We start from the raw sequence: 20,138 nt of genomic DNA on the forward strand, positions 1-20,138 counted from the left end.
ACCCCGTCAGTAAAGTGCCATGGGGTTTGCTGGCAGAAAGTGCTGCACTGTGTGTAACCTGTCAGTGCAGTGCTGTGTAGTTTGATGGCCGAAAATGCTGCATGAAGTGGGGCCTTTCTTAAAGTGTTGAGAGGTTTGAGGATGGACAGTGTGCTAGAAGGCTGGGTATGACGTGTTTATCCCAACCTCACAACTGCCACCTGTAAGTAAAGCAGACCACCAGCCATGCAGAATCTCAAGTTAGACTGCAGGGTGCAGTTAACAGTTCTATGCTAGGAATGGGAAAGCTACATGCAGCGCCTTGAAGCGCTACATCTCAGGCCTGTCCCTGCCCCCTCGATAAAACACAATGGCGGCTTGTTCTGGCTGCAGTGCCACCCCGCCCACGCGCCGCATGGGGTTAATCTCAAACCAAAGCCTCGAGGTATTAAGGGGCTTTATGCGCAGAAATCAGACGGCTCCGGCATAGCATCGACGAAACAACAAACTCCCTTGGCTGGTTCACCTGGACACGGCCCCAACCCAACTCCTGCCTCTCCCCCCGAACTCCTCTTGGACCGGACGCTTCCCCCCCACCCGGACCCCACCGCCGCCCACCAGAGCCCAACGCCTCCAGAGCCCTCCCCCACCAGGGCCAGCAATGCCCGCTCCTGGGCCAGAGGTGCGGGTCCAGCTAATGATTAAACTCCATCATTGGTAGAAGAGCGCGAGGGAAGCGAAGCGCAGTAGAATTCCATCAGTGCCGGGGGGTGCTGGACCAGCCCTGACTGGTTACACTTGGATGGAACCTGCTTCGTGCTCTCCATCTCCTGAGGGTTAGTGTTTGCACAATAACACCCTACAGCTGCCCTAGCCAGCCTTTCCGCCCTCAGTCTGCACCTACAGCTCTCGCTGAAGGTCACTGGTGAGGCAGAGGGTGTGCCGCGAATCTTTGGTGCTCCTCGCTGGGGTTTGTGAATGCAGTGCACAGCCTGAACACGTCAAGGCCTCGGCAAGTCACACACTCAGTCTGAACTGGCAGCCTTTCATGAAGGTCACTCGGATGACCGTAGGTGTGCTGAGGTCGCGAGCGCTTTCCATCTCGCGAGGGTCACGCCTCCATTGCACCCGGAGTGACCAAGCGAGCCCTGTGTCTACTCGCAGTCTTGACTGAACAGGTCGCCGTTGAGGCTGTGGGCATGCTGGGATCTGTGGTGATGCCCATCCCCTAAGCATCACTGGTGGGACAGTGGATGCGCTGGCCCGGCCTCTCGAGCCTCTGAAGACAGACCTGGCGCGCGACCATGAAGTCCCAGCTGTACTGGAAGGTTCTGGAGGGAGCCTGCAGGTTCCTGGGAGTGTCCACGGCGGCAGGTAAGGACCCCGGGCTTTGATGCCGAGTATCTGGGAGGTCGCTCTTTACGAACGACACGGTTTAACAGGGACGGCGATTTGGGATAAGTTATGACATGGTTCTATCTAAGAGCGAGGGGGCTTTAGATAAGGACGTATCCTGAAGGGGTGAGGGGGTGTTTGGAGTGTTACACCCCCTAATAAATGTATTATCTAATTCTAGTTCATAGGTGGGCACAGGTACTTTCACTCGGGCATTGGTGAGGTGTCTGTCCGATTTCACCATAGATTTTTACATACAGACAGACACACACTTGTCTCTGTAACTTCTCAAAATAATGTTGGTTATTTCATAGAATATTGTTTTAAGTACCCCTAACACTTAACACTTGTCTCCACTGCCCCTCAAGCCCCCCGTGCCCTCTTCTCATATAATGAATGTTATCGTGATTTGCCAGCGTGATTGTAGGTTAATCTGAAGCTCACCCCCCCCCCCCCCACTCCAGTCTTACCTGTCAAGCTACGCCCCATGTTTTAGAAGCGGAGACCACAAGACCACTTGGGGTATTGAGGGATCAATAGATGAGGGAACGGCGAGTGAATGCGGAAGGGTGGGCTCAGTCGATTGCTTGAACGTTTGTGGAAGGGAGTGATCGAAGTAATCCACGGTGCAACCACCAGAGGCTCCTGGAGAGAGATGAAGGGACATCCCCTGATGATTCAAGGGGAGAGGAAGGATGAGATGGAGGAAGAGTAGATCCATGGGGATGGAGAGAGAGTGCATCCATGGGGATAGAAGGAGGGTGGATCCACTGGGGATGGAGGGAGAGTGGATCCATGGGGATAGAAGAAGGGTGGATCCACTGGGGATGGAGGGAGAGTGGATCGATGGGGATGGAGGAAGAGTGAATTCATGGGATAAAAAGAGAGTGGATCCATAGGGATAGAAGGAGGGTGGATCCACTGGGGATGGAGGGAGAGTGGATCGATGGGGATGGAGGGAGAGTGGATCCACTGGGGATGGAGGGTGAGAGTAGATCCACTGGGAGGGCAGCCTGAGGAGAGGTGAAGGGGCGCCACCAATGACCTGCGAGGAAAGGGAGTGGCTTTGATTAGAGTAGGGAGGAATGGGTGCATAGGGTGGTGTGATTAGAGTAGATCTTAGGTGACTCGAACGCAGAGGCCGATCTACTAATGATCTGGGGGGCGCATAGTGAGAGATGAAGACAGAAGGAGAGGAGCAAAGGAGAAAGCGCAGTGGAAGGAGACAGAGAAGGGATGCAGAAGAGCTAAGAACAAAGTATTAGGAACATTAGAAAGTCTGCACATGAGACGACAGAGGTCTATGGAAAGGTGACAATGGACAGGCCTTGTCTGGCCACACATGAGTGCAGGATGGACAGGCCTTGTCCGGCCATGGGCGAGTGCAATAAGGACAGGCCTTGTCTGGCCATGGGCGAGTGCAGTATGGACAGGCCTTGTCTGGCCATGCCCGAGTAAAGGATGAACAGGCCTTGTTTGGCCATGCTCGAGTGCAGGATGGGCAGGCGTTGTTTGGCCATGCTCGAGTGCAGGATGGGCAGGCCTTGTCTGGCCATGCCCGAGTATAGGATGGACAGGCCTTGTTTGGCCATGTTCGAGTGCAGGATGGGCAGGCGTTGTTTGGCCATGCGCGAGTGCAGGATGGACAGGCCTTGTTTGGCCATGTGTCAGTGCGGGGGGTGTCCACTGAATGCCTCAAGTCTGCTGTCCTCCGAAGGGGCTTCAAGGCAAGAATGGAGCCTGCACTCACTTCCATCCATCATTACTGTTCTCAGACCAGCAGTAGACACCCCGGTGAACCAACAGAACACCTTAGTTTCAGAGGAGGAACCAGAGAGACTATCACAGAATATACTTGGAGAACCAGTCAGGGTCAGGAAGGAGAGATCCGGGGAGGCAATGCCTATATAAATACTCCCTAAAGAGCCCATAATAACACGTCCCGTCATTATAGGCCCACAGGTAGAAGTGTAGTAAATCGACAAAGCTGGACTGGGTCCTTCTGGGTCTCCGATCCGATAGTCGTAAAAAACTTACCTTGAAACGGTCCTTGTCGGGGTTGATGTGCATGTCCTTCGGTTCATAGGCAAAAAGATTGGTCAGTTTCTCACCAATGAGTTTAAAAACCCCTAATGTAATACATGTCACTGATGCAATCCCTGTTTACATTTCACATTTCTTTACTTCTTCGTGCATTCCCTGAGAGTATTTGCTTTTTCCAGTAGTGGTGTTTTATGAAACCCTCCTGCCCAGGTGAGACTGCGCTCTACAAATCTGCATAACATAACATAATTTGCACCATACAACTCTTTATTAATGCATACGATTAAATGAGTCACCTCTTGGAGTCCGGGTGAGTTCAGGTTGTGGGTAGATGTTTACGATGGGCCATGATTGAGAGCTCAGGAGCTGAAACTGAAGGGAATGCTTGTTTCTCACAGGGCCTACCTGTGGGTCTTAAACATATTCAGGCTACATGCACATCCAGTCCTTGGCCTCTCTGGAGAGCACACTGAACGATAGTCAACTATCTACCATTTGTATTTGTGTTTCTCGGGAAAGTGGGCGAAAAGGGTACACTGCTGTCCAAACACTGACAGCGCCAGTGAAAAAAAATGCAGTGTTTACAAATATTTCTCTTATTCATTGTTTGATTCTACCATCAAGTGTTGTCAAAGCCAGTAGGACCGGTTTGTTTAAGGCTGCCAGCAAGTGTCGTCAAAGCCAGAAGGTCCGGTTTGTTTGTCCATTGCTGTGGTATGTGTCTGGTGGCAAAAACAGAAACCTCACAGAGGTACCGAAATAGTGCTGACACAAAGCGATTCTCCTCTAAGCGGCTTCTGGCTGAGGAAGTGATGGTGTGACAAGAGCCAGTGAAAGTATTTTACAGCCCTAGGCTCACTTGAGCAGGTTCCAGCCAGTGAGCCCCTTCCGAGGGAGGAACTACGGTAACGTGTTCAAACGTTCCCTTGGTATTTTTTAATTTGCTTCCTTATGAAGCGCAGGTCAAATGAGCCATGAGTTGACTTGCAGCCCGTGGTCACTGTACCACCCTGGCACACGTCCTTGTTCCCAGCACTATTACGTGCTCTCCGGTTCGATACAAGGGGGGAGATTTACAAGCCCCTTGCGCCACTTTTGCGTCACTTTTAACATGGGAAAAGTGACGCACAAGTGGCGCAAGGGGCTTGTAAATCTGCCCCGAGGTATTCAGCCCACCGTCATCTGTTATCTTCACTTTCAGCTGTAGTAGTCAATAAATCATCCCTCACTCACTGTTGATAGCTTCCGCTTTACGCAATTCACTCCTGTCCATGACCGTTTTTAACATCACAGCCCAAGCATCTCACGGCGCCAGTTCTCACATCCAGTCTCTTAGTAACTTACATTTTTCAGGCACTACCTCTCTGCGTAAGCATTGACCGGCCCATTCATAGGCTTTGACCAGACTAAATTCTACGATTTGAATGTCTTCTTGACTACAATGTAATTCAACTGAATATGGCCCTTTTTCACTTCACTGACTGTCATTATTTTTCTCCCCCCTTTTTCCTTTACCGAAATTGTGCCATTTTTCCCTTTTCCTATCTAGTAATTACAGGCAATTGTTTTCAGGCATCATATCTATAATGTCCTGATGATGATCCTATATCTTTCTGTAAAGGATCGAAACGCTGTTGACATGTTGTCAACCTTATACACTGTTATTTTTAACCCCTTCGGTGCTCATGACGGAACGGTTCCGTCATGAGCCACGGTTGAGCTGTGCTCATGACGGAACCGTTCCGTCATGACCACGCCCGCGCAAGATTCCGTCAGCACAGCGGCGGAATTTGCGCAGCATGGAAGGGGTTAAGATACATTATGTGTAAAGGTGACTCTTCTACAAATGTTGTTTGTTGTATTATGATTGCTTCATACAGGCAATCACATGCTGCCTGAGCCTTCTCTGTCCCCCCCCTGTTATGTGAGTTCATTGATACAGGCTTGTGTCCCACTGTAATTAATTCACGTTTTGTATATCTCTTTTATTTGCATATTAAAATTGACCTTAACCGGCTAGATAACGGCTAAAATATAGCACCGATTGGGTCTATATTTATTATCTTTCCTTCCATTATTCTCTTGCCCAGGGACCATTGTCTCTTATAATAAGTTAAGTTCCCAAGGTCCCTGACCGATCCAGAATTGGGTTCCCTTGTCTTTTACAATATATATATATATATATATTCACTTAAAAAACCATAGTTTTCACACACGTTATAGTTAGGAATTAGCATTTAAAAAACCTTGCAAATTCACTTAAAAAACCATAGGTTTCACACATGTTATAGTTAGGAATTAGCATTTAAAAAACCTTGCAAATTCACTTAAAAAACCATAGGTTTCACACATGTTATAGTTAGCTGGACATTTCACTCGTAAAAAACCATTGAAATTCCCCCGTTATAGTTAGTTCAGATAACTATAACTCGCACGCCCGCAATCCACTGCTGATGACGTCACATATTACATCACTCATGACATGGTCAGTGGCATCACTCATGACATCACTGATGACATCATCCTTGTGATAGAGTGGCGGTCGCGCGAGTTATAGTTATCTGAACTAACTATAACGGGGGAATTTCAATGGTTTTTTACGAGTGAAATGTCCAGCTAACTATAACATGTGTGAAACCTATGGTTTTTTAAGTGAATTTGCAAGGTTTTTTAAATGCTAATTCCTAACTATAACGTGTGTGAAACCTATGGTTTTTTAAGTGAATTTGTAAGGTTTTTTAAATGCTAAGTTATGTATGTTTTATTATATTTTTTATATATATATTTTACAATAAGCTACCTATGTATATAGTTATAGATTGACTGTATCCTGTAATATGGAATGGCTCGTTTAAAATGTTTTTGTTTTTTTTAAGGATTTTTCACGGTGCGCGCACCCCGCGGTTTTTTGAAAAAAAAAAAAATGTTTCACCCTTCGGGGTCCTTCAGGGACCCCCTGACAAAGGCTAGGGGGTCAGGAACTCTCTACCCTGCCCCCTTTTCACGTACTCTACCTTTCTTTTTCACTGTCACACACAAAATGGCGGCCGACACTTCCTGATTTCGACCGATTCGAATGTTGACTGACATGTAACCACCAATCAGAATTACGCTCGCGCACGTTATGGTGCGCGCACGGTGCGCGCCTATAGATATTTATGGACTTTTAACTGCAATCAATTTTCTCAGGAACTACTGAACAGATTGACACCATATATGCAAAAGGCACATGCCTGACCTGAGGACTACCTCTTTGCCAAATTTCAAGTAATTCTGTTCAGCCGTTCGGGCTGTACCTTCGACTAAAGGTCCTATGGGAAAATGCATGGGGAAAACACCTTTTGGGACCCCCCTTTTTTCTCAGCCCCCGCTTGACGAATCACCCCGAGACTTTCAGGGTAGGAGCTGAGCGGAGCGCCCCATTAGTTTTGAAAATTTCGCGAGGATTCGTCAACCGGCGCCAAAGTTATTCAAAATAGAATTTTCAGATTTCCTATGGAAACACGGTCCTAACTATAACTATCCGCCAGTAGATAATAGACTTGCAGCCAATAACAAATAGCAAAGTGTTTTGATGCCCAGCTGTCAGCGCTAAATAAAATCTTATAGGAATTAACGCTCTGGAGAGGAGATAGTGAGGGGTATGGGTGGCTGGACTGGAGAGATGTGGAAGGCATTGGAGAAAGGGGTTTGGGAAGTCTACGGGCAGGGGGTTCAAGGCAAGTAGGTACACCCAGATTGCGCCTTGGGAGCGTAACATCTGTGGCGATGGAGGGGGCGAGATGACGTGCTGTCCTTCACTGACCTGACACGTTGGGGTTTGCTCCACCACACTATGCAGGGCCCAGATTGAGAAGAATGTCCCTTATCTACACCAACCCGAATCAGCAGCATGCAATGGTAGGGCCGGCTCTAGGGCGCACACTTTGGTGGGGGCTTCCTGTTTGAAGTATATTATGGTTTTAAAAGCACCTGCTGCTGTGTTCCTGGCCTCCAGCAATTTTCGGGAAACAATAGAAATGTCAATATATCTCCAGTGATTAATGTTCTTCTTAGAGAGACATCTGAGGTTTGTCTAGTGGACGTTTTGACTCATGTTAAGGTAGCACAGAGGGTTAATATGCCTGCTGCAAAGAACGTGTACCATTCAGATCTCAAAGTGCATATAATGTAAAAAGGTCAGTGGGTTACTGCTTTTGTCCGAGAGATCCTTTGTTACTTGCAGTTAAAAAGTTATAATCTTAACATAGAACAGTGAACTATTAACTTCAAGGAGCTGAATGCAAACTGGAAGGTATTGATTAGAGGGTTATGGTTTTTTCCCCCAGTCTTTCGTATCCTAATGTAGGAAACGGACCATTTCGGTAGCAATCAATTTCGATTATTAAGGAGAACCCCCAACCATTGTGTTACGTTTAAAAGTCTTCCTTTGTGCTTCTCCAGACCAAGCACTCCGAAATTATCCTGCCCAACAGTCTGGATGATGTGACTCCTACACCTTGGAGTCCTCTGTCTTATGTAACATTTCCTGTACACTGATTTACACACCTATGATTGATTGTCTCTGTGAAGTGTGTTTGATATAAAGTGCTCTGACACCCTACACTGGTATGATTGGCAGTGGCACTATAAAACGAATTAAACGCACCAGAGAGAGAGTGGTTATGTAGACTTGAGGGGCACTGCTAAGGGGTGGTAGTGAGGGAATCCATGGTGGAGTTGGTCATTGGGGCGCCAACAAACATTGTGGTACCAGGCGACACCAGCGCTAAAGCCGGTCCTGTATGTACAATGGTGTCAGGTTGTGTTATCGGTTGATGCACCCCCTAGCCCCTCGCGCCCCACCCAGGCGTACCCACCCATCTCGGACCGCATACAGAGGGAAGCGCAAAGGCTACCTGCAATGGCAGGTAAAGGCCACATATGCCAGGATTAAACCTACACCGAGTACTGACACTTTCATCACATGTGACCCTCGGGGTCATGAGTACAAACATCCGAGGACTGTGAGAGGCCCTGAAGGTGCTACTCCCACCTGGAAATGGATTTCAATCTCCGAGCCCATTTCATTGTTGGCCTCTGTTGCTGGTGTGGTCCTCGCTATGATGTATGTGGTGCTGCACACCACACCTACCCATCCTTTCCTTGGCCCCTCTGATTGCTGGTGAGAAGTAACGTGGGAGTCACAGGCCTCAATGCCAGGAAGAAATGGGCCCGGCCACGGATTGGCTGCTAGATGATAGCTGTAATGGGGAGTGCAGAGAACCCCTCACACCCCTGTGCCCCAGTGCTACTGCACTTGTTGCACCTCTGGTAGCTAGGGCCTGTCACATTCAGCTGTTGATCTCTCCCAAGGACATAACAAACCCTCGATGTCTGTTCACACACCTCCTCTTCTCCGGCGGATTTTCCACTCTGAGCAGTAAAAATATAATTTTTGCCCATTTCATGTTTGGCCTCATTGCAAGCAAACTGTCCGGCCAGCGTCGTTTGTGAATGGCACGATGATGGCCACTAGCCTTTGCAGACCACTTCGTCATCAAATTGTTATACATGCCCTGATTTACACGCTCCCTGTATCTATGTGTGATGTAAAACAGTGGACAGGAGCATTCGTCCTGTGCTGTATTGTGTTGCATTGGAATTGCATTTGGATGGTCCTTCTTACTCCAGTGCGAGCTGTCGAAGCACATTATCGAACGGATGCCTTGCTACACCACGGGGAGAATTATATTTGCTATGGACCTATGTGGAAAATCTTTTGAAGTTGTGTGTGAGCGACCAGTAGTGGTGCATTTACCCTGTGTGATGGTGGTGGGATGGGTGAGAGATAGGGCGCACTCAGATTACATGCACTAGCTGCTACAAGTTATTCTGAAGGTACATCAGCCACAAGATCCTCTGAAGGTACATCAGCCACAAGTTGCTTTGAAGGTACATCATCTGGCTGCTGCATGTTACTCTGAAGGTACACCAGCCACAAGTTCCTCAGAAGGTACACCAGCCACAAGTTCCTCAGAAGGTACATCAGCCACAAGTTCCTCAGAAGGTACAGCAGGCGCAAGTTGCTGTGAAGGTACGTCAGCTGGCTGCTGCATGTTACTCTGAAGGCACATCAGCCACACGTTGCTCAGAAGATACATCAGCCATAAGTTCCTCTGAAGGTACATCAGCCACAAGTTCTTCTGGAGGTACATCAGCCACAAGTTCCTCTAAAGGTACATCAGCCACAAGTTGCTTTGAAGGTACATCAGCTGGCTGCTGCATGTTACTCTGAAGGTACACCAGCCTCAAGTTCCTCTGAAGGTACATCAGCCACAAGTTCCTCAGAAGGTGCATCAGCCACAAGTTCCTCAGAAGGTACAGCAGCCGCAAGTTGCTTTGAAGGTACATCAGCTGGCTGCTGCATTTTACTCGAAAGGCACATCAGCTACACGTTGCTCAGAAGATACATCAGCCACAAGTTCCTCTGAAGGTACATCAGCCACAAGTTCCTCTGGAGGTACATCAGCCAGAAGTTCCTCTAAAGGTACATCAGCCACAAGTTGCTTTGAAGGTACATCAGCTGGCTGCTGCATGTTACTCTGAAGGTACACCAGCTACACGTTCCTCTGAAGGTACATCACCCACAAGTTGCTTTGAAGGTACATCAGCTGGCTGCTGCATGTTACTCTGAAGGTACATCAGCCACAAGTTGCTTTGAAGGTACATCAGCTGGCTGCTGCATGGTACTCTGAAGGTACATCAGCTACAAGTTCCTCTGAAGGTACATCAACCACAAGTTCCTCTGAAGGTACATCAGCCACAAGTTGCTTTGAAGGTACATCAACTGGCTGCTGCATGTTACTCTGAAGGAACATCAGCAAGTTGCTTTGAAGGTACATCAGCTGGCTGCTGCATGGTACTCTGAAGGTACATCAGCTACAAGTTCCTCTGAAGGTACATCAACCACAAGTTCATCTGAAGGTACATCAGCCACAAGTTGCTTTGAAGGTACATCAACTGGCTGCTGCATGTTACTCTGAAGGTACATCAGCTACAAGTTCCTCTGAAGTTACATCAGCCACAAGTTCCTATGAAGGTACATCAGCCTCAAGTTCCTCTGAAGGTACATCAGCTGGCTGCTGCAGGTTACTCTGAAGGTACATCAGCTACAAGTTCCTCTGAAGTTACATCAGCCACAAGTTCCTATGAAGGTACATCAGCCACAAGTTCCTCTGAAGGTACATCAGCTGGCTGCTGCAGGTTACTCTGAAGTTACATCAGCCACAAGTTCCTCTGAAGGTACATCAGCCACAAGTTCCTCTGAAGGTACATCAGCTGGCTGCTGCATGTTACTCTGAAGGTGCATCAGCTATAAGTTCCCCTGAAGGTACATCAGCCACAAGTTCCTCTGAAGGTACATCAGCTGTCTGCTACAAGTTACTCTGCAGGTATGTCGCCCACAAGTTACTCTGGAGATACAAAAGCTAGCTGCTATAAGTTACTCTGAAAGTACATCATCCAGTTAATTATTAATTATTTATTTGATTATTAATTATATACACAGTGTGATAATTTTATATTTTTGTTATATTTTAAGTATGGGCTGTTTAGTTTGTAGGGTTGTAGGGTGGGATGGTAACGTAGTAATACAGAATTAACAATGTATTGTTAATGTATTAATTATGTAATTGATTATTAATTATGTAAATTGTGCAATAACTTTATATTCTAGTTGTATTTTAGGTGTGGAATGTTGGGTTTGTAGGGATATAGCGTGGGAATTTAAGTAATAGTTAATAATTAATTATTTATTACTAATTATTCGATTGATAATTAATTATGTACATTATGTAGCACTGATGTTTTTTAGTTATATTTTAGTTGCTGGTTGCTAGGTTTGTAGGGGTATAGGGTGGGACGTTAATTTAGTAATAATCAATTAACAAAAACATTTTAATTGATAAAATTAATAATTTAATTGGTTATCAACTATGTGAACTGTGTTATGCTTATTTAATTTAGTTATAGTTTAAACAATCTAGCAATCTAATTATTAGTATGGGATCCCAAAATCATTTCCACGCTACCTCGAAAAATGTCAGGAAAACTTAGCCTCTCTAATAATGGGCCTATTGGAGCCCACTGTCTGGGGGTCTCTTTAAGTCTATCCTGGGAGGGGGCAATATACCCATATCATGGCAGGAAGGCCAAATTGTCCCTATTTTCAAAAAGGGCACGAAAGATGACCACAGTAAAAATAGACTAATTTGTCCTATGGATGCCTCACAAAAAGTTTTCTCTCTTCCTGTTTTCGGGGAACTGTCAGAGTGGGTACAGGCAAATGGTATACTTTCATATTACCACAGGGCCGTTTCTACCATTAGGCAAGACTAGGCGGCCGCCTAGGGCGGCAAAAGGGGGAGGGCGGCAAAAAACATGAGTTTGGGAATATCTAATGCATTAATTCATCTAGCCTGGATGACAGGGGGAGAGAGTGATGGTAGTAAAAGGGAGGGGGCGGCATTTTTCAATTCTAGCCTAGGGTGGCAAAACACCTAGAAACGGCCCTGATTACCGGGAGGGGTTCAGGAAACATGAAAGCACCATAGATCAAATCTTACGCGTTTGCTGTCTGTACTGGAAAATGGTATTGCTGGACCGGTGCCACTTGAAAATGGTCTTTGTTGACCGCAGGTCAAATATTTGATTCTATCCCCAGGGCGAACTTTGGGAGGTGTTAAAGCAGATGGGAGTCCCTGAGAATCCACTAGTCATTTTAATTAAACGCACACTGCAAATATTGCACGTGTTCGATTCAGAAATAAAGAGGAGCTAACTGACCCCTTTGGGATTGAGTCTGGTGTGAGGCAGGGTTGTGTTTTGACGCTGAGTCTGTTCACCATCTATATAAATGATTTAGTGAATGCACTGGACTTCCTGGGGAATGATGCCCTGAAACTGGGTTCCCATAAGATTTCCACCCTGCTATTTACAGATGATCCCCTTTTAATATCAATCACTCTGTTTGGTCTGCAAGCCAAAGTAGACAAGTTTCTGCATTTCTGCAGTGACAGGAGTCTACAATTAAATGTTAGTAAAAACAAAATTATTGGTCTTTAACCCATACAGAAAGGTGAGGGTGAATACCATGGTTAAAGAAGTTCTACTTGAGCAAGTCCAGGAATTTGCGTACCTGGGGGTCTGCCTAACAAACAAACTTAGTTGGGTGCCACAGATCAATAGGAGTACCTTGACATTTCAGCAGGAGGCTGGTGCTGTGACCAAGCTGGAGAAGAAGACCCAGGCTAGGCCCTTAATACCAGCTTCGGAGATCTTTCGCATAAAACTTAAAGGTGCAACCATGTATGTGTCAGAGGTATGGGGCCTGTGAGAACTGAACCTCTTATCAAAGCTGAAAATAAGTACATAAGAGATCTCCTAACTCTCCTGCGGAGTGTCCCCCACCTTCCCCAGTGCCTATATATGGGCATTTTTTCCAATCTAAGTTACCTTGCTGTCAAAACATTTACTTTATTGGCGCAGGCCGTGGACCACTGAGGAGCTGAAAACATACAGGCATCAGATTAAGTTTCTCCTCGCCCAAATGGGGTGAGAGAAGATACCATGGCTCACTTTCATTAGGACAATGTTTGAGGAGATAGGTCTACCAGATCTGTGGGAGAACCTGGTTCAGTGTAAGCAGTCTTACACCCTCAGATAAAGGGGCGCTGTAGGGACTATCTCTGGGAGCGAGCGATGAAGAGTATTAAGTCTGGCAGCTTGACTGACATATTTTTAGATTGTATACCCACTCCTGTATATCAGTCATTCCTTGATGTCATCCTGGGGGGCCACATTAGACAACTATTTCTGAAGTGGAGATATGGTATACTAGCACTTAAGAGCTTCACAGGAAACTGGACTTTTGATAAAGCCCATAATGGAAGATGCCCTTCATGTAATCAGGGAAAAGAGACACTACATAATTTTGCCTTTTCTGTAATGCACATTTCCGCCTATGGGTGTAATAGCTTAAAAGCCAAATTGCAGGCTCCTGGGCTTCAGGCAGTACTCCACCGCACCTAGAGTCTTTCGCACAGACCCTAGAGAAGCAGTTGTCATTGCAGCATCTAAATATATTCATGCAGCATGGCTTATGCGGCTCTGAAGGGAATGTCTAAGAGGACAGCTTGTAGACGTAGGCATGCTCCAGTGACAGGAGCCCACACTTTAAAGGTTACAACCATTAGAGTACTTTAGAACTCTCTATAAGCAGTCATCATTCAATTATTACAAAGCACTCACTTTTTGTTTCAACAGGATGGTAGTTCAACTCTCTTGTTCGAACTGGGTTTGAGGCTAGTTTACCAAGCCTTCCATCTAACTTTTAGTATGACATGTACCATGAGGATGGTTATCCTTATAAAAACTGTATTTTATAGTTTTATCACTTTCTGTGTTCTAACTGTATTTTAATTGTTGTGATTATTTATGATGGAAAAGTATTGTCTGTTTCATTGTGGTTTGATGGGTCCTACGTGATCCGAAATAAACGAATGTTGATGGCATATTGAACAAACACGATCTTATGATTGACAAACTGGAGTCCGTATTTATCCCTAAATTCCAAGCTTGGGCTGAGTTGTTTGGCGACAAACCTACTAGCTGAGGCCATACTGTTGATGGGTGGTGTTTGATTCATTTTCCACATATGAATATTTTTATTTGTGATATGTTTATTTTGCTGTGATTCATTGTCATCAATTTATGATTGCTTGTGACATTGTACTATTCAGTATGTGTCAAAGTCAAATGGGTTATCATACTTATGTATGATTTGTGTAGCATCTACTTAACCATACCACTTGAGATTTAAGAAGGAGATTAGGTCCAACAGGGAGAGACGGTAACGTTAAAGAGTGGGTAAAGCTGTTTGGTACATTAGTTGTGAATTTGATAGAGCTGACCCTACGGGAGGAGTGAGATGATTATCTCTCTGATAGAAAAGATACATTCTTCCTCAGTTGTGCGCTCTGCACTCTAGTGGTTGTCAAGTCTTTGTGGAAACTTGGGATGATTGTAGGTTTACCCCCACTTTTTTGCCCCCCACTTGGACAACTAGCTGCTAGTTTTTCCAACTTGAGGGTTCAATAAGGCCTTAGGTCTAGTGTTCTAACACCTTACAAGGTGTATGTTGAATTGGCTATCCCCAATTGGCAGAGACTGACTTACTTGTAAGTTCCTAGTATATGGTACCCGGGTACCCAGGGCATGTAAGTCAGAGTGTTCACCCAGGGTCGCAGCACTGATGGTGCCACCCTGTGTGTGACAAAGTACAAAATGCCCCACCGTCCTGCCATTACAGACTAGAAGGGCAGCGATAACACTGTTAATTCGACTTTGCCATTCAAACCAATGGCAAAGCTCCCACTTCTTTTATCAATGTATGTAGGTCTCCCCTAAGAAAGGCCTACTGAGCCCTACAACAGGGAGCTATATATATTACTAAGTAAGACATGTATTTTACATATCTGTCCTGGCAGCAGCACTTCCGAATAGTCGTTTTTCTGTGGAAAAGTTAGTAGCACCATTGGCTAGTACAGAGTTTGCGGCTGACCACTTCGCCTGGCTAACTTTTGAATGCGACTACTGAGATGGGTACTGTAAGGTATCAAATTAACCATTGCATTAAACTCGGCTTGATGCCCAAGTTAAATTTAATGCCGCTGGTGTGGAAATGAAACTTTTAAAAAGTTGCCATTTGTGACCAAGTTTGAACAGTGGCCTCACACCCTCACTGCCCACCAGACAGCTTTCTGCCCATCTGGGGAGTAGTGTAAATGACTCTCCGGCTTAGGAACAATTGCAGCCTGCTACAGGATGGGATGCTGACTCCCCTTTGCAGGAAGCCACTCACTGTGCTAGCCCAAGCCAAGACCTTTTGCCCATGGCAGTTGCCACTACCCCATTTACAAAGTGCATCCAGCAACTGCCGGTGTGCTGCTGTGAGTGGCGACCCATCTGCTGCTCAACTTCGAGTGACCCAGAGGCAGGTTCGATGCCTGCCATGAGCCCACACCAACACCTATTACCTGCGTTTACTGAAGGGCTCATGGCTCATGGCTCCATCTCAAGTTGCCCCATCCTGCTGCGGCCTACCCAGATTGAGGGCCACTTCTGCAACCACACCGTTTCATCCCAAAAGCGGGCAAGATCAGAGACGCATGTTGCCAAAATACACTAATACCTGCATTGTGGTGAGACTGTATCAAAGAGACTGTACTGAGCTGAGAACAACCATAATTGATCTGGGGTTCCTGCGCCTGAGCCTGGCTTCATGTCTCACAAAAACTAACTAAACGGAGATCTGGCTAGATTCATAAGAGGAGGGACTCATGGGAAAGAGAGAAGGGAGGACAGTATCTTATGGTGCAGTATACCAAGTGACTGTGCATATTATTGTACCTGCTTTAAGTGCGTCTACTAAAGTACTTCTCTTATCCAAGTAAAACACTGAGTTGTAAAAACAGATATTGCGCTGCTGGGTGATCTGAGTTCTGAGTTTGCATACTCTTACACTACCTCCCAGAGAAGCCAGTGACTACTCACCAGCATTACAACTGAAAGTCAAGTGCTTAAAGGTTTGTATTGGACCCAGTTTTTGGAGCCACAGTAGGACAAAATCCAGAACATCCAAGGCAAACTACCCGAGTAGCTCCTGCTTGCACTGTGCCCCCTGAACTGACACATTCCCTCTGCCAGAAAGGATATGTATTCAGAGTGACCAACTAACTAAACACTGTGTGCCACAACAGTACATAGTCACAGTCATTCACTTAATACTAAGTTTAAAATGGGAGTCAATAACAAAATATCTGTAGGTCGGAATGGTGCAGGAGTCTTGGCACAAAAGGCACTGAAGGAAAAGAATGAAAACAAGGCCATTTTTAATAAAACTAATACTGTTCTAAAAACCACTTTGCTACTTTTGGATAATCACCAGTACTCCACAAAATATGACATAACTCCATGTGTTATTTTTGAAGCATTAATGTTCTTAAGTTAATATGTAGTGCTACCAAGTGTTTTAAGCACTATATTGGATGTGTTTAAATACTTCTGAGATGTACTTTTTAGGTCTGCCTTGATGGTGCAGCTGTCACCATACCTTGTGTGATCATTGAAAAAAAGCTTCAAGGGGTCTGTGGCTCTACCAACATGTTTACCTTGAGTACAGCCTTTGACTGGGCAAAACTTGTGTGGTGCTGCTGAGGAAGAGTGCTTGTTGCATTCCTATTGGCTCCTGAGTGGTGTTTTCTCACCCGATGGTTGCCCCATTAAAACACAATGATGTGGCAGTGTGCAAGAAGAAGACCCCTTAACAATGATGTTAAAGAACTGGCTAAGACTATTGCTCTGTGAGCCAGCAGCAGTATAACAGGTTCTCAGAGGTCCTCAGGCTTGAAAAACAACGCTGCGGGAACCTAGGGAGACACTGGCGTAAAAACTACAATATCCTAGACAAAGCCTGATACAAGGAAGCTATGTCCAAATATAAACACCTCATCATTCAGGAAAAAAGCAAATACTTCCTCAAACCAGATTGAGACAGCTCAAAACTCCCCCACACAACTTTTCAAAGTGGTCACTAAATTGGCAGGCTCTGCTTTAAACCCCCCAATGTCGCCCACCCAAGAACTCTGCAATGAGCTAGCAAAATCCTTCTCAGACAAAGTTAACAACATATATGTCAACTTCGCCACCCAAGCTAAACTTACCACTCAACAGTCACCTCCGACAATAAGGAATATATTCCTTCCTTCCCAATTTTCAACCAAGTGTCACCAAAACAAATCAAGGACCTCATTCTAACTATAAAGTCCGGTTCCCCGACAGATCCATGCCCCTCATCGGTCTTAAAACTTTTCCCTGAACTTCTGGCCCCAAACCTCATGGACATTTGCAATGCCATGTTTAACACCGGCAATTACCCAGCCACATGGAAAAACTCCATCATCAAACCACTACTGAAAAAGTCGCACCTTGACCCTCTAGATACAAAATATTACAGACCCATTACAAGCCTTCCCTGCCAAAATATTTGAGAAACTTATGAATATACAACTGGCCAACTATATTGAAGACAACAACCTCCTGGACGACACTCAATTCGATTTCAGGAAAGGCCATGGCACGGAAACAGCCCTCATCAAAGCAGCAGATGAAATTAGATCCATCTTAGATCAAGGGGGAACGGCAGTGTTGGTACTGTTGGACTTGTCAGCAGCCTTTGACACGGTCGATCATCCCACCCTGATCGACCATGTCTCGAACATAGGCATCAAACATAAGGTCAAACAACTATTGACCTCATTCCTCGCCAACTGCACACAACTAGTGAGCCTCGGCAATTACAAATCCCCCCAGTTCACTCTCCCGTGTGGCGTGCCACAAGGCTCATCCTTGAGTCCGACACTTTTTAACATCTATGTGTCGGACCTGGCCAAGGTCATCAAAACCCACGGGATGAGTCTCACTTCCAACGCCGATGATACTCAATTGGTGCTAGCAATCCATAAAAATAGAGGAGAAATCGCTGCCAAATTCCAAACGGGCATGATTGCTATCAGCTCCTGGATGGCTAAAAACTTCCTAAAGTTAAACTCAGACAAGACCGAGGTCTTGATACTCGGCAAGCTCCATCCGGTCTGGTCCCCCATCTGGTGGTCTACTGAACTAGGCCCACGACCTTCCCCGGTGTCTAAAGTTAGAAACTTCGGCGTACTTTTCGACAACAAAATGAACTTCACCTCACACGTCAACTCTATTGTCTCATCTTCCTTCTACACTCTAAGGATGATCAAAAAACTTTTACCCTTCCTTCCACTTAACACATGAAAAACCCTCATCAATACTCTAGTCACCTCCAAAATCGACTATTGCAATGGACTTCTAATTAACACCCAGAAAAAAGTCACCAACAGACTCCAGATGGTGCAGAACTCAGCCGCAAGACTGATAACAGGCACCCCCAAGAACCATCCTATCTCAGGAACAGTACGGAGCCTTCACTGGCTACCCATAACAAGCCGGATTAAGTTCAAGGCCCTCTGCCTTGCCTCTAAGGCCATTCATAACAGCGGACCAGTCTTTCTGAGAAAAGCCTTATGTGGTTACATCCCCAGCAGACCCTCCGCTCCTCGACGGCGAACCTCCTGCACATCCCCCGAACAAAGAAAGTAGCCTGGGGTGACAGAAGATTCACAGCCGCTACCGCTAAACTGTGGAACACCTTGCCCCAACTTATCAAAACATGCCCAACCCTACTTGCGTTTAGGAAGCAGATCAAGACCTGACTTTTCAATCAATAGACTATCTAACTCTGGCCCAACCTCTACCCAGTCCGCAGCGCAGAGACACCCCAGGGTATTTGCGCGCTCTATAAATTGCTAAACTAAACGAACCGATAGAAGTATTGGTGACTAGAGCTTCCAAGTAGGGTTTTTCCCCTCATCCAAATGGTTGCTATGCTCAGCATGATAGTGCATTAGAATCTGAGCCTGTTTGTTTTAAATTCCTCATTTGCAGCATTCAGAGAAAAAACGTGTTCTGCCCAAACTTTATGGCACTCCAGTAGTGCTGATCACTGCAGTCTTAGCCTGTGATCCTGTGTAACAACAGCCTCATGACCGTCCCTCCTCTCACAACAACCTACAACCTCAATTCACTCTCCTCAACTTCACTGACTCCCCCACGGCTTCCTCCCATCCTAAACACCAGCTGCCGTGTCGGCATGCTCTCCATTCTGATACCAGCCCCTGCAGAGCCCTATCATCCAGGCCAACGGGGCCAAGATGTTGGTCTACATCTCGGCTTCCGAAGCAGCAAAAACAGCAGGTCTAGCTCACAGGTGACCCCTTCCTCATAGCAGCCATTATAAAGGCTAGTGGGGCTCATTGCAGAGCCAAGAATACCTCTTAAGCTTTGCTTTCTTTCCCCACCTGCACCACACCCTTAGCCTGCAGTCTCCATTCAAATCCCACACCAGCTCACAGCCTCAGTTGCAGGGCTTCACCCGTAGCCTGCTGTGATGCGCCCCCTCCTGCAGGCTTCACCTACTTTCACTGCTTCCTCTTGGCTGATCCCCACAGCCTAAGACTGACCCCGCCTCTCACACCAGTCCCCAGAACATCAGCTCAATTTCCTTTCTCGTACTTACCACAGCCTCAGCGCTGCTCCTTGCACTGGACCGGTGGTTACAGATGGAACTGAGTAGACATCTCGTACTGCTTGAAGAGCAGATATTCTGAGAAGGCATTCGTAGATATATGTGCATGTTCACTAGTTTGGGGTAATTTAATGAGTGGTGTATTAGAGGTCTGGTGTGTAAGTGCTGGGTGACAATGAGCAGTGCTTAATTTAACACTGTGGTTTCTGGGGCTCGGCACCGGCACTTAAATATCAACATCAGTGCTTGTGACAGTCTGCCACATGGTGGTGCTGTTTGTCGAAATTAGAGATGAGCACAAAAACAGTTGTTGATTAATTCAATATAGAACGAAAATGACTCTTACCTGCAGCCTAAGGCATTCTTATAGCTTTGGGAAGCTGGAATAGTCTGAATTGTCACACTTGTAGGGGCACTGTGTGGTGCAAGCTGCAGTGGTTTCCTGACGAGGCCCCTGGCACTTATTGTTTTTTTACAAACTAAGCAATGACTGTGAGTGGTATAAGTG

At 46.1% G+C, this 20,138-nt stretch overlaps 1 protein-coding gene across 1 annotated transcript in view; it reads left to right on the forward strand.

The window, feature by feature from the left end:
• Positions 1-893: 893 nt before the first annotated feature.
• TMEM72 (transmembrane protein 72) overlaps positions 894-20,138 on the forward strand; it is a 94,970-nt gene continuing 75,725 nt past the window's right edge. Inside the window, exon 1 of the mRNA XM_085608693.1 lies at positions 894-1,353. Coding sequence (XP_085464819.1) covers positions 1,284-1,353 — 70 coding nt within the window. The 5' untranslated portion in view covers positions 894-1,283. The remainder of the gene's footprint in view (positions 1,354-20,138) is intronic.

This window comes from Triturus cristatus, chromosome 1_2, assembly GCF_964204655.1.
Source record: "Triturus cristatus chromosome 1_2, aTriCri1.1, whole genome shotgun sequence".
Classification (NCBI taxonomy): domain Eukaryota; kingdom Metazoa; phylum Chordata; class Amphibia; order Caudata; family Salamandridae; genus Triturus; species Triturus cristatus.